This window comes from Saccostrea echinata, unplaced genomic scaffold, assembly GCF_033153115.1.
Source record: "Saccostrea echinata isolate AGI-Se365-2 ecotype Australia unplaced genomic scaffold, CSIRO_AGI_Sech_v1 ptg000040l, whole genome shotgun sequence".
NCBI lineage: Eukaryota > Metazoa > Mollusca > Bivalvia > Ostreida > Ostreidae > Saccostrea > Saccostrea echinata.
Window position 1 is genome coordinate 1,349,748 of NW_026889789.1, and position 25,966 is coordinate 1,375,713.

General features: G+C 31.5%; 2 protein-coding genes across 2 annotated transcripts; both read left to right on the plus strand.

Moving 5' to 3' along the window:
- The first annotated feature begins 4,324 nt into the window (after positions 1 to 4,324).
- Positions 4,325 to 6,357, plus strand: LOC133200493 (RNA-binding protein RO60-like). Its single transcript, XM_061336281.1, has 2 exons — positions 4,325 to 4,569; positions 4,833 to 6,357. The coding sequence occupies exons 1-2, from the start codon at positions 4,325 to 4,327 to the stop codon at positions 6,355 to 6,357; spliced, it is 1,770 nt and encodes a 589-aa protein (XP_061192265.1).
- Positions 6,358 to 20,183: 13,826 nt separating this feature from the next.
- LOC133200494 (RNA-binding protein RO60-like) lies at positions 20,184 to 22,148 on the plus strand. Its single transcript, XM_061336282.1, has 3 exons — positions 20,184 to 20,356; positions 20,621 to 20,764; positions 21,092 to 22,148. The coding sequence occupies exons 1-3, from the start codon at positions 20,184 to 20,186 to the stop codon at positions 22,146 to 22,148; spliced, it is 1,374 nt and encodes a 457-aa protein (XP_061192266.1).
- The last annotated feature ends 3,818 nt before the right edge of the window (positions 22,149 to 25,966 follow it).

Below are 25,966 nucleotides of genomic sequence, written 5' to 3' on the forward strand. Positions count from 1 at the left end.
AAAAACCAGTGACAAAAAGTTAATTGCTCTTATTTACAACTCCTTTCATAAGGGGGTACAAAATGTCATCTTTTGAAATCAGGCTGAAAACATCACCATTTTCAAATACTCATGAAAATGAAATGGATAAATGACTCTTAAATCTCACCGTATGTTTTAACTTATGTAAAATTTAACATATGAGATTGATAAAGTGATAAAGTACATTTTTTTTATTTGTGATCTCATTTGAAATTGGTAATAAAATGACTATTTTCCTGTTTTTAATCTTCAAAAAACACGTGCCCCCCCCCCCCCCCCCCCGTGAGACAACAAAACCTTTGGAATGAATAAAAACTGAAAAAAAGGATCTGTTGTTTCGCGGGGGAAGATGTTTTGAAAATAAATTTCCATTTTCCGTTAATTTCTATAGTGAAATACTTTCTCAAATTATAGATCTATATCTTTGTTTTCCCAAATAAGTTATGTTTTACAGGATCTAGAGGGGGGCGGTGGGAGGGGTGGGTGGGTGTCCGGACCACCCCTGGAATTTGTAGAGTTATTTAATGTATATACTAAACCAACTAAATGCCTTGGTGACCTTGGAACCCCCCTCCTAAAAAACGTGGATCCGTGTTAAGTTGATATGAAAAGTCATAGATATGAAGCATAAGATGTCAACCCCTCCCTTCCCCCCGCCGAAATAGGTTTTTTACGTTTAGGGAAGGAGTTTACGTTTTTTTTTTTTTTTTTTTTTTTTTGTTTTTTTTTTTTTTTTTTTTTTTTTTTGTCAAGAAATTGCTGGGTTGGATTTTTTTTACCGGGGTGGACCCCTCCTGTAAAAAAAATCCTGGATCCGCGCCTGGTTTTATGAAAATTCTCATAAATATCAATATAAAAATGAAAGTTTATTCAAATATGTGTGGCAGTTGGCAGTAAGCAGTGAGCAGCTGGCAGTAAGCAGTTGGCTTGTCGTATATGGAATTCCATACAAATGTTTAAATTCAAGAATTTTTTTTAATTTTTTTTTTTTTTTTTTTTTTTTTTTATTGTATGATTTAAATCTCTTAATTATTTGTCACATGTATTTTAAAAGACAGCTTGTGTCATTTATTTTTTCTAAAAATAAAATGCTCTATTCACTTTTAGCATGTCAATAAGGCAACGCATTTTTCTTTAAAAAATGCTAAAATAATGTGAGTTTTTTAATTGAATATGTTCTTTCTTAACTTTTGAGATTAGAAAAAAAAACCGAATGAGATTTTAAAAAGCAGCCTATAATCCTTTGTAATCCCATATTTGCTTTACCCAATAGTTAAAATGCTTTTTTAATTAAAACAATGAGATTTTTAAAAGCACCTATAACTGTGTTATCTCAAATTTGCTTTATCCAGTAGGTAAAATATCTATTCAGCAAATCTATATTTACAAACCATTTAATCTAGATGGATGAAGCAAAAATTCAAAAACACAATATAGTGAAATGCATTTCTGTCAAGTATGATGAATTTGTATGTTTCCAATAAAGTCTATTTCTGTTGCTACCTTTATTCATTTATTTGCAAAAAAGCCGGAATCTTGTTTAATAACGCTTTTAATATATTTGGTTTTTACATGATCATTCTGTGCGTTTAATTTTAAAAGAACCAAACTATTTAAGCATAACTTACAACGAAACAAATGAAATAAGACGTAATATCAAGAGTAAAAGTTCTGGAACATTATGTAAACGGCATTTTTTTTTTCTCAAAAATTAGAAAACATCAAATTGTTCTATTGTGATAAATCAACAATGCCTATATCCCATACTTCAAATTTCAATTTTAGAGTATATCTTCCTTTACAGTGTAGAAAAAAGATGCCATATTTCTGTGGAAATATTGTAACAAACATAATTTTTTTTTTTTTTTTTTTTTTTTGGTTTCAATAGCGGCTAACAAATTGCCAAAATTTGCCAAGATGAATTAAAAATAAATGTTTTTTTCTTATCGGTGTATATCAACGTCACTTTCCATCTATTTACTGATTACGTCTTTGAAAAAGGGGTGTGACGGTACAAATTGTCGTTTTGTACATATTGTCGTCGCCGACAATATGCACCTACCCTCAATGCACATATTGTCGTCCATCGGTGCATATTGTCGCCGTCTGAAAAGTTACACATGTACATATTGTCGCTGGCGACAATATATAACCCCCCCCCCCCCCTCACTGTACATATTGTCGCCCCGCAGATATTGTTGCTCAAGGAATTTTTTTTGTTGTTTTTTGGTAGTTTTCTGAATGTAATTTGTATGTGAATCACAATGACGTGTCTCGTATGCTATTCATGCAGCGTGATTGTGACGGTATATTTTGTCGTCATGTTCATATTGTCGCCAGCGACAATGTGTACCTTCCCTCACTGCGCATATTGTCATCCATTAGAACATGTCGCATTACAATTCACGGCAGTGCTTCATATAAATGTAGCCAGAGAAATCAAAAATTTAAAAAATGGTCATTTACACTTAATTTATATTATATATATACATGTTTTTGTTTGTTTGTTATTATAATGTCCATATCGAGAATTTTTCATTCGTATGTAGGAGTCATCACCTGCCGGTGGAGGGCTGCAAATTTAGACCTATACCTGACACTCAGGGTCATTGAAGGATCTTTTTCGTGCCAACACTTCAGAACTGAACGTGCATGTACCCTATGTAATGAAACTTTCACATAAGTATATCTTTACTGACCTAGTACTTTTTGGAAAGAAAATGAAAGAATTTTTTTCTAAATATTCTATGAAAAACCTTTTGTAGGCACACCTTCCCTTGAGTGACATGATCTAAATAAAACTGAACCTACACTTCATAATGAAACCTTCACATAAGTTTTATCTTTTCTGACACAGTGGTTCTTGAGAGGATTTTTTTAAAGATGTCAACAAATTTTCATTAATTCTTAACTACTTCCTCTGAAACTGGACATTACCCTTCATTTGAACAATCTTGAATCCACTTTATCCATGGATGCTTTGTAGAAAGTTTGGTTGAAAATGACCCAGTAGTTCTTGAGAAGAAGCTTAAAATGTGAAAAAGTTTACAGACAGAGGGACGGTTAGACAAAATGTGATCAGAAAAGCTCACTTGAACTTCTACTTCAGGTGATCTGAAAATGTCAACCCAAACACCAATTATATCAGTACATGATTGCATATAAGAATAACGCAAAAATAATTTCCAAATAATCATAACTACTGAACCAAAAAAAAAAAAAAAAAAAAAAAAAAAACGTATTCAATGTTTCCAAGTATATATTACAAGAAAAAAGAATAGGCTGATTTATCAGGTATCTAAAAAAAAATACGGTATATTGACATATCATTTTGATGTTACTGTACATCAATCCTGGACACAATTTTCTGACCAAAATGTACTCTACATAGAGTATTGCAAGAAATGCTGTCTGTCTCCCTCCGTGTGTGTGTGTGTGTGTGTGTGTGTGTGTGTGTGTGTCAATCTCTCTTTCCTTTCTCAAGTAAATATTCGTCAAAACAATATATCGACGACAATATATGCCGACCTTGACTCTACATGTTGTCACCGACGACACTATTTGCTTGTGCTTGACTGTACATTTTGTCGTCCATTATGCAGGTGGAAAATAAGCCTCGTCCCGATGCATATTGTCGCCGGCGACAATATGTACCGATGAACTACAATATGTGCCGTGAGGGTAGCTACATATTGTCGCCGACGACAATATGTACAAAACGACAATATGTAGCGTCACAGAGTGGCTAATCATAATTTAATTGCGGGGTCGGTACATGTAAGCACATATACAGAGTGTATCTGTCGATTAACAAAACAAACAAAAAAAAATGTTGGTCTGTGTTTTGTCTTTAAATTTTAATGATATTTCTTTGTTTTATCCGACATGTTTCCATCTAAATTTTGCTACTCAAAGAAGTATCTCTTACATTCGATTCCCGATGACACAGTGTCATTTTAGCCCGAGTCAGAACCAAAAAAAAAAAAAAAATCTGATTACATGATATTGTATGTTAATGGACAACATAAAGCTACAGTATTTTTAATCATTTCTTTCCTTTGTTTTATTTGATTTTCATGCCTTTTTTATTTCTTTATTTTGTTTAGCTTCGTTTGTTTTTTACGTACATAAATTTGTCCTTTTTATTACTGAATTACATCTATGATTATTTTGATACGATTTTGGTCTTTTTTCAGTTAGATTTTATTTTTAATTTTTTTTTCTCTCCATGCGTTTCATAGTTTAGGTAAACCTTTTTAGAAATCAAAACGAAAGTACGCTTAGCGATTTTCCTGCCATAAAAATGGCGTCCCGTGATCTCGATGATATGGAAGTCGAATTTCATGGACTGCAAGCGGAGCCAACAGATTTCCAGAATCAAGGAATACAAATTTCACCCTATCAAGTTTTAAATCCAGATGGTGGTTACGTATATAAGACGACCCTTGAACTACAGCTTTGTAGTTTCATTTGTACTGGCTCATCTAGCAGAAATTATAGGACAAGGAGTCGAGAGATACGGTTAGAGGACATACCCTTCGTTTCTGAGTAAGTAGATGGTTTTTACTGTCTTGTTTGCTTTGTCATGTAGTTTTTCTCTAAATATAATCTAAAGAATAGAAGATAAATCAACCAATTAATTAATTAGAAACTATGAATAAACAGAAATAGAATACAAATCATTGAAATCAATATAAGAAATCATATATGAACCTTTCCTTATCATATTATATACCATATATTGTCAAAGCTATTTCAACATAAGTCCTGTTCTGTATTATTGTATGAATGTAAATTATTCACTTTTGCAGATTAATTCAAGATGGACTTGGTGAGAGGGTTGTTGAACTTCTTCTTCATTTCCAGTATCGCGCATGCAGACAAGACCCATTGCTTTTTGTATTAGCTATATGCTGTAGATCGAGTGACAGACAAACAAAAAGAGCTGGATATAATGCACTTCCGTCAATTTGTCGAATACCAACACAACTGTTCAAATTTCTAAGTTTTTGTCAAAAAATTAATCAGAAGAATTCTTTGTCTAAAGGTTGGGGCAGAGCACATCGGAAAGCAATCTGTGATTGGTATCATAGTTACGGAACATCAGAAACCAAGTTAAAACTTTTGGCACTTCATATAACAAAATACTCCAAAAGACATGGATGGCGACATAAAACCGTAATGCGCCTAGCCCATCTCAATGTCAAGGAAGAAGAAGATCCAGCCTTGAAGTATCTGGTGATTCTTGCAGTGAAAGGAAAACAATATGCAGATTCTACCACCTTTATGGAGAATCAAAGAAAACGAGAATTTTATCAGACGTCAACCCTGAAAAAAATAAGCGACCTCCTCTCTTCGATAGAAACCGCCAAACATACAAAGGATGTCAGTCAAGTGAAGAGGCTTATCTTGGAGCATAGATTAGTGAGGGAACATATACCGACCTGCTTCTTAAACGAAAGAGAGGTTTGGTTAGCTCTTGCAAGACATATGCCAGTGACTGCCCTGATTCGAAATTTAGGGAAAATGTCTAAGCTGGAAATCTTTAAAAGAAGCAATTCAGAGGAGAAGCCATCTTTTGAAGAATACTTAGCACTTGAAAAACTGAAGAACAAGGAACTAATAACAAAAGAAAAGGTACATCCCTTTACCTACATGCTAGCAATCAACCAGTACAAAAAAGGTGAAAACAGATCAAAATCGCTGCAATGGCCAATTTACCCACAGATTTGCTCTGCACTTAAAGAAGGGTTGTATTTATCTTTCGAAAATATCAAGCCTACAAATAAACGTTTTTTGGTGGCATTGGATATAAGTAAATCGGTGGAAGAAAGTGTAACTGTAGTGGGATCTCCTTCTCTACAAGCTCTGGACGTTGCTGCCTTTATGCTGTCTCTGACAATTAGGACAGAACAAAATTGCCATGCAATAATTTTCTCGAATAACAGAGCAACTGCTTTGCCTATCAGACCTGATGATGATATCGAAGTGGTAGCTGAAAAGATAAAGGACTTGAGAAGTTCACCGAGAGAAGTCTCTGCTGACGCATCCCTGCCATTCAAGTATGCAATTGAAAAGAAGAAGATTTACGATGTCTTCATTATTTACACAGATTCTTACGCTACTTCTGGAACCCCACATCCTTCGCAGGCATTACAATTTTATCGACAATCTTCAGGAAAGACTGATGCTAAATTGGTGGTCTGTAACTTGGCCTGTTCTGATGTCTCTATCGGAGACATAGACGATCCCTTAACGTTGACAGTGTGTGGATTTGATTCCTATGTTCCACAAATCATATCAAATTTTATTAATGGGAATTTTTATTCCTCGTGAGTGTTTTGAAAGTGCTTACTTTTATTTTCATGAATTTTTATGCATTTGAATCTTAAGCAAATCAAGGAATTCAATTGTGATAAGAAATTTTTGAAATATTTCATATATGCAAGAGAAAATAATTCAATAGAAAATAAGCGTATGAAAAGTCATATGTGGGTATATGTGCGTATATATGTTGAATTACATGTATTTTCTTGCATTATTATTATTATTATTATTATTATTATTATTATTTATGCTTGTTTGTTTGCTCGTTTTTATTTTTTTGGGGGAGGGGGGGGTCGAAAGGTTATACTTGTATCATTCTTACAATGTGAATTAAATTTTCGAAAAATTATACGAATTAGAAAATATTCAGAAAGGTTAACAAGTTCTATAAGTTATATCTCAAGTCTTGAATGTTGTGGGTTTAACATGCTAAACAATATTTTGATGTTGGTACGTAAAATTGTTGTTGGTTAATACTTGCGCCATTGGTGATTCCTTTTGTAATGACTTAGAAATAATCTAAGACGAATTTAAAACTGTGCTTTTGGTTCAAATTATTCAACTGCAGTAGTTATGATTGAATATATACTAGTGCTTAATAAACTTACATTGTTTCATTTGTCTTCATTAACTTAATAACATGTATCTATATGGCAAATGCCATGATTTGTGGCTGTCAATTCATTCATAATCATATTGTTCGAATTCTTTAAATGTGGAATATGCCTTACGTCAAATATACAGTGCAGTTACTTTGTCATTACAGTGCTAGTGTAGATTTGAAAAGAAACTTTACGCCCATATGATATCCTCTCATTACAAAGTAAAATACATAAAATGTGCAATTTAAAGCACTGTTAGATACATATATATTTAAATTTTTTGTCACTGAATTTGCGCTCATGGTCCAATAAAGCTATGACTGGGAAGTAATGTCAGACATTTTTGTTTCAAGAAAACAAATACATGTATCTGATTATGATGATAAATGTATGAATAAAAGCGATTACTGCTTATAAAAATATATCATAAAAGTGTACAAAAAAAAAATACTCTTATCTAAATCAGGTTTAATCTGACTAAAACATGTCAGTTTTCAGACATTTGTATGATTCATATAAAATGTGAACTGATTCTTAGATTTTTGAGAACAATAGCAAATTAATGAAGCAATCTTGATAAACAGTCATATTTGGGTCATTTGACTACTAGAAAAAATCAGCTAAATATGTCGGTTTAAAGGTCAAAAATACATTGTACTTCTCAATTCCTGGAGTTCTTATATATATATATATATATATATATATATATATATATATATATATATATATATATATATATATATATGTTGTTTACAAATTTAAAGAAGGAATTAATTTACTCTTATTTTTAAACATACTCCCAAGTTGATAAAAAATGATATGGAAATGTTCATGTATCGAAATATCTATATGTATGTAGTTGAAATTATTGAACAATCTAAGAGAAATAATTGATATGTCTGTGGTTTTAGACTTCCAATCATAATATTATAGCTTTAACAATACGTTGTCCAGCTAAATTAAAATCTTGAATTCTGATACAGCTTCAATGTATATGAGTGTTTTATTCTGCTAAAAAAATCTGTTTATGAATTTAAACAAAAAAAGTTTTAGTGAATTTTATTTTTTTTTTTTCAATGTAAAACCTTTTTTACAAGTCAAACTGCAACATTATAATCGTTATGTATTATAAAGTGCAAAAAATGAAAGACCATACGATCAGCATTTTTCATTTACATTGTCCAAAATTCCGGATGCTTGATCCTTTTTATTCTAAGACATGTAGTATTAATCAGCTCCATTTCACAATTTCAAATATAGCAGACTTTTGTCGTCAAATTTTTCCGACCATATATGCCTTCAATGTTGCCAGATTTTCCTTTACATAAATATGTATTATATGCATACAAAATTCAGTCACATTTATCATTAATCAGATGAACAAAAGGATACAAGAGGAAGGCTTACTACATGTACTTTGGATAAAGAATTTTCTTCACATTTTGTCCCTTCTTTTGCTGTTCGGTCTTGTTTCTATTTAATTTTTCGTTTTGTTCAGTTTGTTTGTTAATTTGCAAAATGTGTTTCTGTTTGCCCATTTATAATCATATTATTATTATTATTATTTTTTTTTTTCTTTTTTTTTTTTTGGTTTGGTTTGGTTTTGTTCTTTGTTCCTGTTTTTTTTTTTTTAAATACTGTAGCCAGTAATGCAGGTCATCATATGTGAACAAGAAGAAAAACATGCATATATATCACAATTTTGTTTCATTCCAGGAGTGAATCTTGATGTTTTATGATTTATTTTTTTTTTTCATACATTTGCTGCATTGCACATAAATGTTTCTTAATCTAATGTAGTATGAAAGAATCAAGTATAAAAAAAGAAAGATATATATTGTATTTTTCTTTAACCAAATTAACTTGACAATCCACATTCATTCAGCTCGATTAAAGGGTTCTAATACTGTCAACCCTGCAGGTAACATATTAAATATGTGCAGTTATCCCCCGATTGAAAAACCAAAGCAAACGTAAAGTAGGTCATCATTTTATCAATCGACAGCATTTAAACATAGTAAATAGCAAGGTCGTAGAGTTCGGAATTTTAAGAATTTCATTCAAGCACATTTCTTACGTTTGGGTATGCAATATTTCATTTTGAAAAATATCGTTAAATACAAGACAAAGATATCAATATCGAGATTTAAAAAAAAAAGAACGAAAACTTAAGGTATCAAAGCTCTTTTATGAAAACATTCCTTTAAATGCGTGTCAAAAAAGATTTTTGAAACAAAAAAATAAAATATTTGTTTATAAAATTCAAAAGTCACAATTCGTGCTGACCGAGAACCTATCAAGCTTGCTGCATTGAGGCTGCTTTCAATTTTGCTTTGAATTTTCTTCTTTTTTATCTGTACATTGATCATGAGTATAAAGCATTTTTTCTAATAATATCGAATACTTTGTATACATGTGCAAAAAATATTTAACAAAATGCAAATAATCATTTACCCTATGAGGTATGAAATAACATGTGTAAAAGTTGTTTTTGACATCATTTTTTACAAATCTTATTGTATTATTCATACATGTACAATCATCTGTAGGGCCTAAACAGAAATTTAAAAACGCATTTTATTTATTTATTTATTGAAAATATATTAAAGGGGCCTGGACAAAGTTGCATTGTTTATATTATTTCTATGTTTATTAATGAATAATCTTAGAAATCAATCACAGCGATATTCTTTACGGATATATGCCAATCAAATGCGTCCCGAAATTCGTATTTTTATTAATTTCCATGTAAAAGACGTTTCTCAACACGCTTATATTATATTTCGACGTGAAATGCTCTAACAACATATAAGTCATGATACAATACTGAAAAGTTTAGAAATATGTGTCCAAGCCCCTTTAAAATATTAAATTCAATTCTATTAACCAAAATGAATATTTTTCATAGGAATTTAAAGTCTGCTTTAGAACACCCGTGTGATATCTCCATTGCGCTGAAAAGTATATACACTATCGACATGAATTGAAATGTACACATCATGCATTTCCCACCATAGTCAACTAGTCACAAGGGGAAGGGATTGCATAGAACACTTCCGTTCCGTATACAGTCTTCCAAAGACGTCACAGGAAAATATTATTTATATTACTGAATATATAAATGTCGAAGAAAATGAAAAAAAAAAAATAAAGAAACAGCAGTGAGAGATTATTTCAAAAAGGAATTGTTGATTTTTTTTTTTTTTTATTTTGGTCCATGTTTGATTTCAGGGCCCTCGTCAGTTCTAATCATGATCATAGAATTACGGGTAGACATGAACTTTAAATGGTATATCTACTTATTTTGAATCATAACTGTACCCAGAGCAATAGCCTCAAAACATATCCATATTTTAATTATTGAGGTCCTCAGTATGTTGATCATGTGTTTTATTCAACGTACATTTGCATTGTTCTTAAATATTTAAAACAAACTTTGCAGTCGAACACTTAATCAGAAGAGAATCTATATCTTAAGAGTGAAATTTGAAAGAAAACAAAACATTCATCTATCAAAATTAGACTTAGGAACTTCCTAGACTTAGGAATTAGGAACTTCAATTGATTCATAATTCAATGGGAAAATACGTAATGGAAAGGGTCTTGTTTTGGAAATATGCAGTCGCCATCGCTATTTTTTTATGACCATTGTTTATAAATGATATATTCCGTATATATTTTTTTAAAACATTTATTCATTTATTTCTAAAAGATTTATAATGCATTTTTTTCTGTTCATGTCCTCAATTGGCCGCGTACATCCCTGCTTATTATTATCTGGTACATTTGAAGAGCAATACCAATAAGCCTAAGTACATATCAAAATTAATTTTGGTTGGACTGATTAGATGTGTGTCATTAACAGACTCTCCCTAAACTCAATGCTGTTATGAAATAATATAAAAGTCATATACCTAGCTACATTCTAGTGTCTAACAAATTACCTTGCTCGAAATATATGAAGAGATTAATAAGGTGTCGGGTTTTGATTAATACAAAAAAATAAGTTGCCAGGTTTTGATTGTTACAAATCACTATTGTGTTATACAATAAATACAGTTTGGATAGCCTTACCATTGGTAACAATTCTACAACCAGTGGAAACATCACACATATTGTTGTCATAGTCACATTTTCCTTGACACCCGTCTCCATACAAAGGATACGGACATGATTGACTACAGTTATATCCACTGTACCCAGGTAGACATTCTGTAATTTATATTGAGTGAATTGATGATGAAAATACACTTTTTTTTTATTTATGGACATAAATAACAATTTAAAATTTCTACATCGCTGTGGTCCCTTTACAAGTCTGAATTAAACTTCAATTTATACTACATGTAACTACATGTAGCTGAAAAAAATGTTCATGGGAAGATTGAGGGTACGGAAATTATGACTTTAAAAAAAGGAAAAAAAAAAACTTTTCTTCCTTTGCTGATGATTTCTTATTACTAACGCTTGGTTAATATACATAGTATGAGATTAAACAATTTAAGGAATAATTTCTTTAAAGGTCAAATTCATAGGAAATAGAAACACTTGTAAATGATATATGTTGTAAATAATAGTTAAAAAGAGGGAATCACAATATTCGTAAATTTTTAAACCTTGTTGTTTTCTTTATTTACCTGATTAAAAATCGCTAAAAATAACGTTTATCAATAGAGTTACTTCCCCTTTTTGTGACGTCATAAGAGACAATCAACATCAGAAACTGATAGTAGTAATATATACATAAAGTATAAGTAGTGTATAAAATATAATACAGTGCTCTCGATTATCTGAAAAAAAAGGAAATTTTAGGGAATGGAGATGTTGATATACCAGATTTAGATCTTTCATTTAAGAATAGGCTCTACATATTTGAGCCAATCAAGGGAAGTACATGAAAATGATTATTCTACTTCGACCGATTCTGTTTCGTCCGAAGGTTGCAGGCGCGTAGCTGCCTAAGATATGCAAATACGCAAGTGCGCACACATCACCCCCCCCCCCCCAAAAAAAAAAAAAAGAAACAAACAAATAAGTAAGGAGAGAGGGAGAGAGATCCGAAAAAAAGAATAATTCCCATCCAACAAATATTCGTGTTTCGAATTATTTTGTGTCATACTGTTTTGATTTGAATTTTAAATTATCATGACTCTATAATAAAATTTGAAACCCTTTATTAAACCATTGCCAAGTCATTCATTGATTTGTAATTGTTCTTTAATACATTGATTTTTTTTTTAAAAGATCTTCGAAAAATCAAAATTCAAGCGCATCGTTGAATAATATGATCTATTAGTATACGATTTAAAAGTTAACATTTAGTATATATACGTGCTTTGGTACTACATGTCCAATAAGTTTCCATGAAAGTATTTAACTTTGCGTTAAGATAATAAATATTACTACGTCTTTTATTTTGTAAACAAAAACTACATGGCATAATTTTTATTTTGCCAGAAAATGAATGAAATAACTGTTAAAAGGCGGAACCTTCTGTGCCTTCACCGGGGGAGGTGGGGGGGGGGGGCACCCCACCTCCCCCACTCATTTCCAAACCTTGCCTTTTAGTATTGAAAATGTTATTTGAAAGGGTGATTACCCCCCCCCCCAACATTAGTTGTAGTGTAGTTAAATCATGGTAATTTGGTAATGTATTATAATTAAATTTAGATTTTTGAAAGCTGGAGCCTAACACCCTCACCTCCCCACCCCCTGCCGCTCTCTGCGTACACTTCACTTCCATTCTGGCTACATGTACGCCATAAGACGCTTTCATTAATAAATATTTCAAAATCAATTACCTCAACCTAAATTAGTTTTTAGATTAAAGAAAAAATTCATATTCAGCTATCTATTCTGATTTCATGTGGTAATTATGTGGTAACTGTGTTACGATGCCGACAGCAAGAGAAAATAAATGCTGCAGAAAAACAAATATTTTGTACAGTAAAATTGAGGAACAATCACTTTGTATAATATCCGAGGAAAATGCTTTACGTATAGACAGGAAGTATCGTTGGAGGTGGTGCTCCCCTGACTTTTTCCTAGAATTAATTTCTTGCTTTAAACCCTTACTTTTTTCTAGAAGTAATTTATTACTTTTAAATTTTCATGAAAGGATGGTAGCAAACCCCTCCCAGTTTTGTTACAGTAAGGTCAATTTCCCACACCTCAGTATATCCAATTTTTTATTCAGAAAAAGCATATCCCCTCCTCACCCCTTTTAAGGTTTTTTTTTTTTAGTTTGGATTTTTTTTCTTTTTTTTTTCTTTGAAAGAATAACATTTATGTACACAACGAAAAAAACAACAACATGCAAATGATATTTCCTGAATCATACATCCCGCAGATTTGTCGGATGGGTATATCAGTGCCTCGGGAAAGACAGATGAATTCTTGTGCGCAGGCTTATGACGAATTGTTAGTGTATATACCCCCATCTGATTTTTTTTAGACACATAACTTTGGAAATATACATAAACTCCTTGTCTATCATACCAATACTTCGATATTTGATATCATTTTCCGTTTTTGTCTAGTTGTAGAGATTGTTCCTTAACGGTATATCAGTCATTCTACGATAAAAGGACCAATTCAAGGTGTAAAACATGAAAAAAAATATATTGTTTCAAATAGCAAATTGAACGTCGTAATTCTCTAATGGACATATCAGTGAAATTGAAGAAAAAAAATTGTGGTTTAGTTAACTTTTTACATCAATTTCATTTTACCATTGATTTTTAGGTAATGTTACGGAAATTAATGCTTGAACAAGTCTTATTATTTTTTTTTTACATAAAGCTGAATTTGACCAATTTTGTTCAAGTATAGAACGCTGAAGCATGATTCTTGTAGTCTGACATGAATCCGATATCAAGTTAAAATTTCGGTAAAAATCGTTACGGAGGTTAATTTCCAGCGATAAAAGTTGAAATTCTAGGCAATTATAGCTAAAATTAAAGTTTGTGTTATGAGATAAAATAAAAGAATGAAGTATATCGCTCCCAAAATAATAAAAATGTTTTATCTTTAATGCAAAAACATTACTGAATTAATGACAGACAAGGAATTCATGTATAATTGCTAAGTTAAATTTTCAGTAGGAAGGGGGGGGGGGGGGATGTACACAAACCATACGTCAAGTGCCTGTGATCTTGTCTACTTCTCAACTGTAACGAAAATCCTAAAAACCAAATCAAATATACAATATAAATTTGAAATAAAACCAAGAAATTCGTGAGTCGTTTTATGTTTAATAAAACTAAGTGTAAACTGGTCATGTAAATGTCGCTCAGATAGCGTCGCATGTTGATTGGGTTCAACACCATCTCTTTTTAAATTTAATGTCCATATTTTCCTCAATTTCTGGTCCTCAGAAAATAAATATATACTCATGTCTTGTCCCAATTTATTGTTACAGTTAAAAGCGTACACGGCAACATCTTGCCAACAATAATGTTCCAAACCCGGCAATATAAAGTTTGTACTTTCTATTTCTCGTTGTCTCTTATGACGTCACGCGTCAAGGGAGAGAAGCGATTTACGATAAGCGATCCACACACGTAAATTTAAACGACGATTAGTGATGTAATTGGTGGCAAAAAATTAAACAGACTATATAATGTTATTCATATTGTTCTAAAGGCTGATAATCATGAATAATTATGAATTTTCAAAAAAATATTATACTTGGAGAATGCAAAAAAAAAAAAAAAAAAAAAAAACATATATGCTCATTATAAGCAGAGAGATGTTCTATCTCTCGTCAAATCATCGAAAATAGTTTAGTATGTGAGATACATTATGCATCATTCTGAAATCCGGATTTCATTGATGCCAACATCATAGCATTGAATAAAAACAACTTGTATCCTGTACACTTATGTACTAGTTTGACATTCTTGTACTATCGTTTTAAAAAATACAATGCTGATTTTATCCACAATATTCTTTGGACTTACTTTCGCATAGCTGTGTTTCTATATTCCACCAGTAATTCGAACAACATCTTTTGAAGCTCCTGGAAACCGTCTTTTAAATGAAACAGTCTGTTTTAACTTGAGTAATAAGTTGGCATTTAATGATAATGATAATTACCTAACATGGATTCAAATAAATATTTGTAAAGCTCAAATACATACATGCCACATCTTGGAATTTTCCTCGTACATGAACAAAGAAAATAAGATATATAAAAAGTTAATATATATATGATAAATACTGACTTATGCTGCATCATGTTAACAAGCACTTTTCATATCCGTACATAAATTTATCAATGAGATTTTGTTTCCTTTTATTTTGTTTGGGAAATAGATAAATTTCCTTTTTCCTTGAAAACATAGGATAAAATTCATCAACTGTCGAATTGTTAGGACTTTGTACTTCTGCATATTTAATGATTCAGCAAGCAGATATGTCTTTCAGTGCTTAGAAAAAAAAAATCAATATATACAAAAAAAAGAAACAAAGTGAAAAATCTGCAATGTATCCGAACTGCATGGAAACTCAAGAATGGATTCATTGCAGAAAATAGTTTAAACTTATTCCGGATTGATATCTTTTTTCCTGACATTGATACATTTTTTTTTCTTCTTCATACATCTATATTACATGCAGCAAATCTTAATTGAGTACACGATGGTTGTCTTTATTCATACATATACCATAACTATCTTTCAACAAGCATTCTGAGATTATTGCATTAGCAATACTAGTCCCCTACCGGTGAAATCTGGTTCCCATTAAAAATTGAAAATGCCATAATTCCCTCAAAAATCAATGAAGCTGAACGAAATTCAAACTTGATCTATAACTCATCAAGGTAAAGTCACATACAAAAATTTAGCTCAATACCTGCAAGCGTTCAGAAAAAAAAAAAATTGCAGAAAACCCTGAAAGATTCAAAAGGTCATAATTTCGTCAAAAACCATTGAAGCGGAACGAAATGCAAACTTGATCTGTAACTCATCAAGATACACTGACATACCAAAAATCAGCTCAATATCTGCAAGCATTTAGAAAAAAGTGCGGAAAACCAAGTGGGACAGACTGACAGAGAGACAGAGGGATAGATTCAGTGGAAACCTATAGTCCCCTCCGGTTTCACAGGTAGGGGACTAATAAATGATACTTATATATACTTTTTCACAAGAGTATTTATTATTTCTCTTTTTATTGAACGAAGGAAAGCACATGACAAATTTCGAAAACATATTACATGTATAGATACTTCGTAACATCGTTAATTGTAAACCAAAATGTACAAAAATGAAATATACATTAATCTATTAATCCTTGGCTGTGTGATATTTCTCATGTCTCAGTATTCTCTAAATTGTCGTACTCCGAGCTTGCTGGAGGATTATTGTCTTCCGCTTCAGACATATCTTGACTCAAGTTGATCTTGTACATCTTTTTGGAACGTTCATAAATTATATGAACATTTGAAATCCCTGTGAAAATATTTGGAATGTCTACTCTTTCATAAGATCTCTCGGAAGTTTCCATTCTCTGTATTTCTTGATAATCGTTGATTATATTTTCCGATTGTTTTTTCGAATAATAATTTCTTGTTATGGCAAAAGAAATGAATGCTGATAAGAAGATTAAACATACTATGCTGATAACAAGGATTATCATTCCGTGTATTGAAATGCAAATCCATGCATTTTTTGACAGAGAGGAATTTACGGTATAGTTGGATAATGAAAACGTAGCATTCATGTACCATGACACTGAAACTAAAATTGTTAATGAATGACTTTTTTAGGGCGTGTTTCTCATTATTAAATCATGTAATTAATTTTTCAAATTATTTATTTTACCTGGGAAATTCATATCTGTACTTCCTCTGCTCGTCACATATGTACTATGAGCTGCAATTATATAAAGTGACCTTACCATCTTTGTATTTTAGTGATTATGAAAAAAGTGGGGGGGAGGTAAGAAATTTAATTTGATTTATATGTCATCATTCTTAAAGAAGGAGATGTCACATCCAAATCTAAAATCGATTTCAGAAATAGAACAGAAGCACTGTTCAATACAAAGTCTTCAAAAAAAAAAAAAAAAAAAAAAAAAAAAAAAAAAATGAATATTCACAGGGAACGTCACAGAGAAGCCCAATATATCCTACCTGCACTCAAAAACATTGAAATTTAAAGAAACATCTTAGATATTTCTAAAACTATCTAAAGTTAGAAAAGTAAATCATTTGATTACACATAGAATGAAATACAACCTTTTCATATCTGAGACACCAATATTAACCAGAGGGCCGAAGGCCCGAGAGCTGATAGTGGTCAAGAGCTGATACAGCGGGTGATTTGGAAAAGTGAATGCTTTATAATGTTTATTACAAACTTAGTAATAGTTTCATATACAAGGGATGTGATATTTTCCTAAATCAGCCCTGTATGATCCGTATCAGCCTTGGCTGAGTTTAGACAGCTATTGTGACGTCAGATAAATCGCATATGCAAAAAACCAATATCATGTTTTAGTATGAATGTTGAGAACATAGTATTACGTAGTTTACTTTGCCTACTTGGTTTACATTAGTATAAAAATGACATTTATTTTTATGAAACTACTTAGCTTGTATACATGTATACAAAGGAAAGGTAGACATGTGTAGAATTGTTTCTTTTTAAAATTTTGATCATATTTTTAGACGTTAAATTAAGTGATAAGCTTTACCTTATTTAATATGCACCATCACCCAGTGTAAAATTTGGTTTTGTTTTGTACATCGAAAAAAATCTCCTGGTAATTTCCCTTTACATATTCTTACTAGTGGATTTTCCTAGGGATTCCTTCCAGATTGTACCGGCGCAACATTCATATTCCCTGGAAAATGTACATATAAATAACATGTACGTACAAATGCAGAAAAATTAAAAACGCACTGGTTTACAATAACAAGTACTTTTTAAGTGAATTTTAAACAGGTTCAGGTTACAATGTATTTGCAACCGAGTATATCATTATGTCATTTTTAGGGCAATGAAGTATCTTATCTGCAGAGTTTCAAGCAAATGTATACCGGATATAATGATTTTTTTTTTCTGTTGAAAATTTAGATATTTGATATTATGCATGCTATAAATTCCGGGGTTTTTTTTGGTGCAGATGTTTTATACTGTTGAAAAGATAAAAAACAAATTAATGCCAGGAATACGCGTTATATTCATCGCACAATATCCATATCTAGAAGGAATGAAAATGGTCAAATATTCAAAATATACAAAATATAAATAATATACAAATGTCAGTTTTTAAGGAATCACCTGCTATCCCACGTTTCCAACTATCACTGATGCCCTGGCTTACTCTACTAACTAGAGAGTGATTCCTTATATTTCCATTTCATTGCGAAATAAATTTGTAAATTTAGATTTTAAAAATGTAGACTAAAAGATTTACATTACACGAGGCCTCACAGGTCAAGTTCTATAGTCACCGCCCATTGACGTCAAACAAAAAGACAGCCGCACGAGATTTACATGCATATTAGGCCTCCTTAGCGTCAGACACAAAGACAGCCGCACGAGAATTACATGCATATTAGGCCTTCTTAGCTCCTGACCTTTCGCTTGACGAAATTTACATTCCGGTAGAATGATTAAGAAATTAACTCAACTAACTTTCAAACAGATATCACAGAGAAAACAAATAGAAATGGAAATATTATATAAACAATGACCTTCCAAACATTTGTCATTCTGCAGATCACGCAAATTTAAATTTATCACAAATGATTTTCATAAGGAAATCTTATTCATTATTTTAATGCAAACAATTTCAGCAAACCTTGCGGGACAAAATTTATATACTTTATATGGCCTTTTAACTGGGCAATTGTCTGAGAGAATGATAGTCATTTATTCCATTATATGCTTACGCTTCTCATCAGTTGTTTTATTAATCTTGACGTAAAAAAATGTTAAATACTTTCCACCTAAACTTTTTCCAAATTTAATGATACAAGAATAGTGGTTACAATTTAATCAGCGTACACAATCTAAAAATATTCACCCTGTTACATGTAAATCATATTTTTGTGTGGTTTTATTTTAAAGTTTTAACTTATTAAAATCAGGGGAAAACACATTATCTGTGCATGGTCCCCTTTGACAGTCTACTTCACGTGCTCCTAAAACGAATACTAAAGCAATCACCTTCGTTTGTCAAAGACTAAGCTTTTTGTCGAGCAAAAAAAAAAAAAAAAAAAAAAAAAAAAAAAAAAAAAAAAAATCGCTTAAAGATGAGAAATTCCCTTCATTTCAAACATTAATTTTCCTTCTGTAATTGAAAAAAAGTTTATTTAGTAGGAGTTTTTCCTTAACTTCCTGCAAAATATTATTTCTTTGAACAGGAAATATTTAAGCGAGAATTTTTAGTATAAAATATGTAACATTATGCAGAATCGTGAAGTTGAAAATATTTTGACGTTCCATTTATACGGCAGAGGTCTTAGGAAGAGAGAAAATGGAGGGGTCCTGAAAGTTATTTTAAAATTTAACTTTATAAAAAAAACAATCTATAATTATGCTTATACTGATTTTTCCACAATTCCTTTAGAAAAATTAGCAACGCTTAAGATTTCAGAGAAAAAAATATTGAAAATATGTATAGAAGTCATGTCGGCAATTTAGCCCAATGCAAACCCCTACGAAAGATTTTTTTTAATTAACTTTTTTTTTTTTGGTCATTTGATTTTTGTCCTTGAGGTGTTTTTGACTGGAATCAAACACCTTCACCCCGGAATCTTAACCCGTTTATGTTTTTAATCCTATTTCAAAAATTTTCGAACATGCTCTTTTAAGAATAAGTGAAATGCGTTTTAGAACTAAATTTGTGTTTGTGGCTTATCGAAACACATTAAAACATTTCTCACAACCATCATGTATTCTCTTGTCAAATTGTACAAAAGTAAGATGAATGATATGATGTTAATTTTTATTATTTATTTATTATTTGTTATTATTTTTATTGTATAACACTGCCATGTTAAATTTTTGAAAGGCACAAAGAACAGTTTATCAATAAAAATCATGCATTTAAATAAAATATCACATAAAAAATATTCATAATAGCTTGGAACTTAGGAGAATGTATACAAGTGCATAATAATATAACGAAGAGATAAAACTGTTACAAAATCAAAGACTATTTTTATATGCAATGTCACAACTAAGTCAAAACGAAAGGACACAGAGTAAAATAAAAATGGCGACCGCAAAAGGAGATTTGGATATGGAAGCTATGGAGACCGAGTTCTTAGGACTTCAAGTTAATCCAAAGGATTGCCAAAGTCAGGATATTTGTATATCACCATCTCAAGTTAAGAACAAAGCCGGAGGTTATGTTTACAAAACGGATCCAGAGACGCAGTTAATCAGGTTTTTATTACTAGGGTCTTCAAGGCTGTTTTATCAAACCGAAAGTTGGGAATTAACTTTACAAGATGCCTCTTGTATTTCAATGTAAGTTTTCTTGAAGGAAACATTCAAGCTATAATAAAAAGAATATTTCAAAAATACCCGGTACAATAGAAACAAAAAACTTATCTTTGACGTACACATGGTATGCTAACGTGTAATGTTTCTGTGTTTAAAGTACACATTGTTATTTTTAAGACATACCTTATGCTTCTTTTTTTCTAGATTAATTGAAGAAGGCTCTGGTGAAAAGGTCGTTCAAATTATCAAAGAATTCTCCGAAAAAGGCCGTGCTTACAGACAGGACACTGTCTTGTTCGCATTAGCAGTTTGTTGCAAATCTAATGACTCCGAAACAAAATGTGCTGGGTACAGTGCATTACTATCTGTGTGTCGGATTCCAACTCATCTTTTTCTCTTTATTGATTATTGCAAGAAAATTAGCAATGAAAATAACTTTTCGAAGGGATGGGGGAGACAACATCGCAAGGCGGTAAGCAACTGGTATATCGATTTTGGAATGGAGAAACCCAAATTGATGCTTTTGGCTCAATATTTGACAAAATACAAAAAGAGATGCGGATGGACTCATAGAGATATAATTCGGCTAGCACATCCCAAAATAAGCTAGGCAAATCCCGATTTAAAATATATTATACTGGTAGCAGTACGTGGAAAATCTGCTGCTGATTCTAGTGATTTTATGAAAAGTGAAAGAAAGAAACCGAATTTTTGTACTTCCTCTCTTGCAGATATCGTTGAATATTTAGACAAAGTCGAAGATGCAAAAAAATCGAAAAACCTGAAAATTATTGTGGAGCTCATATTAAAGTACAAACTAGTTCGTGAGCATATTCCAACTTGTTTTCTGAATGAGAAAGATGTCTGGAAAGCTCTCATTAAACATATGCCAATGACGGCAATGATGAGAAATCTGGGAAAGATGTCCAGCTTAAACCTTTTTCGAACGAAAGCGGAGGCCCTTAATGAAATATCATTTGAAGAGCAAATAGTAACAAACAAACTGAAAAACAGAGAACTTATTCACAAAGCAAAGATCCACCCGTACTCTTATTTAGTGGCACTTAGTAAGTACAGACAAGGAATGGCAAAGAATGTAAATTTGAGTTGGCCAGTTTGTCCTCATATTGCTGATGCTCTGGAAGAAGGATTCTACCTTTCTTTTTTGAACATAACGCCGACGAAAAAGCATTTTCTACTGGCTCTTGATGTCACATGTGATACGCATTTGCCCGAGAACGTTTGTGAGGTTGACGCACATCATCTTTCGGCACTTGATGCTGCTATCTTCATGATGGTCCAAAACGCAAGAACAGAGCCATTTTGTGAGACAATTCTATTCTCAAATGATGAAAATATCTCTATTTCTGTCAATCCGAGTGAATCATTTCATGATCTTAAACGCAAAGTACGTGAAAAAATTAGCAATCCTAGGTCTCCAAAGTCTGATGTTTCACTTCCTTTCAAATATGCTTTAGAAAGAAGAAAAATTGTTGATGTCTTTGTGATTTTTACAAACGTGGATAAATCTCTAGGCAACGTCCATCCTACACAAGCAATGAAATTTTATAAAGAATCATCGGGGAAGAAAGATACAAGGCTTATCGTCTGTGAGATGGCATCTTCCATCCATTCTGTTGGGGATATCGAAGATCATTTTACATTGACAGTGTCAGGCTTTGATTCTCATGTACCAAAATTGATTAATGACTTTGCCCTAAAAATTATTTGAATATAATTTTAAGATATATATATATATATATATATATATATATATATATATATATATATATATATATATATATATATATATATATATATATATATATATATATATATATCATCTTCGCTAGCCAAGGGTTTCTGATACGCTACTCTCCTCATAAACCCTTGGCATACGTTGTTAAAAAAAAGTTGGGATTTTTTTCTCAAGTTGTGATTGGAGTTGATCGACATCGTTCGACCAATCAGCAATTTTTTTTTTTTTTTTTTTTTTTTTTTTTTGTTGTTGTTGTTGTTGTTGTTTTTTTTTTTTTTTTTAATTTTTTTTTTTGTAAATGACGATATTTGCGTTCGGGATATATCTTGACTTTTTAATATCGGGAATGAAAAACGCAAGTAAACAACGATCCGTAAGATAACATTCCATTCTATGAATAGCTATATGGTGTCATCCAATATCTTAAGCTACGTGCAAAATAAGTGATTAGGAATCTATACTGAAGATGTTGATTTGCATTTTAATACCGATTCTCTGTAATCACTTAAACTTCTTTGCCACGCATGGTTACCGATTTTGATGAAACTTTGCCCATTATTACAACTTGACACCAGAAACATATATCAAATAAAATTTCGTTGCTATGTGTCTTGGTTGCCATGGTAACAGCCAGAAAAGTTGAAAAAATTGAGATTTTCAGCTACTTTGAATCTTTATTACGCCTTAATAAAGACAAAGAAAAACAAACAAAGCATTCTCCCAAAAACATGACACCTTGTTTCCACTTATGCTATAAAGAAACTATTTAGAATTTATCTCTTAGTAAGTGGTAACCATGGGTACATTTGGAATACATTTTAGATGCTGAAAAATGCTGAAAAACGCTCAATATTCACAAATGATAGATGTTACATGATCAAACTCAATCAACAACTTAAGAAAAACAATAAAAAATATTTGACTTTAAGTAATTAGGTATTGGCAATATTATTCTAAAAATAACTTTCATGGTTGTCATGGTAACACAGTGTAACCGTGCAAAATCTGTTGCTATATTTGGGTTAATGCTACTATCTCGAGGAAAAACAATAAAATTCATGACTGGCACATATACATCCTTAGGACCTTGCAACACCAACAACATAAGAAAAATTTGGATTAATTGTTACTTTGTAGTGTAACCATGGAAACAACGTACCAGTTGTTAAAAGTGATATTTTTTTGCTGCTTTAGGAACTTACTTAGCTTTTAATCAAGAAACATATTATTTGACTCACCTTGAATAGTTCTTATCTGGTAGAACTAAAGTTGAATATCATATATTGATAAAGTTTGTTGAAAAATACAACACTGTTGCTATGGTTACCAAGAAGGGAAAATGTTCGATTTTGTTAATTTTATATCAATATTAAACCCTAAGTGCCAGCTTTTTGCATCCAGTTAGAGATTGGGTGGTAGTCAAAATTGAAAGTCAGGTTAGTTGTTCATATATATCAATCATAAAAGTTTTGGGAATCCACATACAAGGGTACGTATCCAAGGAAACAGAATATTTTTCAGATTTTTATGCATTTTTTTTCGGCTTATTTCCATAGCAACGCTCTTTTTAAAGAATTGAATTTGAATTTTTTGAAATGTGAAAATTAGGGTCACACCAACGCCTTTAAAAATTGATCATCAGTTATATAGAAATATGCTTTTTAAAAAGATAGGATAAGATTAAAACACTAAGAGAGTAAATTTAAAACCCCTTTGTGGTGTTAAAACCATGGCAACCATTGCCAACCTTTAAGAAACATCATATTTCCTCCTTGGTGTATGTTACTAGGATCTCTTGTCTATTATTTGCTTGCATTTCTACCTATAATTGTTTGTATTCTTAAGTGTATGGCTTTATAAAATTAAATGAACAAAATTATTACTTTTGAATACTTTGTTTCCATAGTAACATATGAAATAGTTGATTTACCAAACATGTTTATCATGCATTTAAGACATCAGGCCTTAAACTTTCAGATACAGTCATTGCCACTTGTTTGCTTTGCTGCAAACGTTAACTGTGGGACTCTGAACATGTTGAAAAATGCCATTTTTCAAACCTTAGGACATGTTGCTATGGTAACCATGACACGTAGCAACCAATTTTTGCCTGATTTGAGTTTACGGTATCAAAGACTTTTATCATAGAGAGTTTGGAGAAATTCTGAGACTATGCGTGCCACAGCTCCTATATAAAAGTTCAAGTCATTACAGGGAATGGCTCTTAACATGTTTAAACAACAAATTAACATGGCGCAATACCTTCTTGTAAATTATTCTTTAAAAATATTATTTTTTTAAATACATTTTTTATTTCTGTCGATGACGCAATCTGTGCGTACCTGGTAAGAATCGTGATCACGTGACGAAAACAATTCCGTCTTTTGTCAGCACCGTATGCCAAGGGTTTATGAGGAGAGAAGCGTATTAGAAACCCTTGGCTAGCGAAGATGATATATATATATATATATATATATATATATATATATATATATATATATATATATATATATATATATATATATATATATATATATATATATACTTGTACGAAATCAAGAAAGCTGTTTGAGAAATAAAAATGACAGTTACAAATTTTAAGCTTATTTATTTTAAAGAATTTGATGGACATGGGTATCATTGTTCGCAGATTAGCATTGTAACTCATCGGTCCGCAGGTACAAAAACCAAGTAAAATTATTGGTCCTGTACTAGATTTGTCTGATTGTTTGGGATCGTATAAAATATAAATTAAATCCATCTAAGGTTTATCTTCAAGTGCCGATCAACATTTGCATACTCATTTCTTAATGCATGTATTCATATTTTCTTTTAAATTTCAATTTAAAGCTTTTTATCTTTCTGCTTATCTTTCTTATTTGACTAAATTGAAATAAATTAGAAATACAAAACCGTAAAGATGAGTAAAGTAGTAATACATTTTGTGTATTCTGAAACATGTGGTGTGTGATGTGGTATTCGGCGTATACATGTATATACGAGGGTTGATAAAAAAAAATCGTGGAATATCTTTCTAAAATTTTATAATTTTATTATGATGTCATTCTAGCAGACAAAAGACATATCTATAAAATAGAGCTGTTATGCAACAATAATGGAAAATTTCTCCTCATTTGAATAACATTTAAGCTCATACGAGCTTTCTTAATATAGACAGCTGTAAAATTGGGGGAGGGGGGGGGGCGAGATGTTAACATAACGTCAAGCTAGGTATGTCACGGGGGGGGGGGGAGATGTTAACATAACGTCACGGGGGGGGGGGGGGCGAGATGTTAACATAACGTCAAGCTAGGTATGTCACGTCACGTTCTAGGAGTTTCACCCTCAAGTTCAAATCGACTTTTCTATCAATAATATTCCATCCACCTGTATCAATTGCCAAATGATGGTAATATGTTTGTAGTTTTGTAAGTGTAAATCTTTTGGAAAATTCAGCAAATAAATTTCAAATCCAAAGTTTGTATAATTGATACATGTTGGTGAACTATCAACAATACTTTTCCATTCTTGTTTAAATTGCTTTTTCAGGGTTTCTTTAATAATTGACTTAATCCAGTCAAAGCTATGAAATGTTTGACTTTTTCATATATAAGACAATCCACAAGCTTAAGAATTAAGAATATCTTGTACAGCCATGCATAAAATATCCATGGGTTACAAAAATTCATCTGTATAACACCTATAAAAATATGAATAATTCACATTTGTGAGTTTATTTATATGGGCTGTTAAAATTTCTGCCCAGTACATAACCAAATAACCAATTTTAA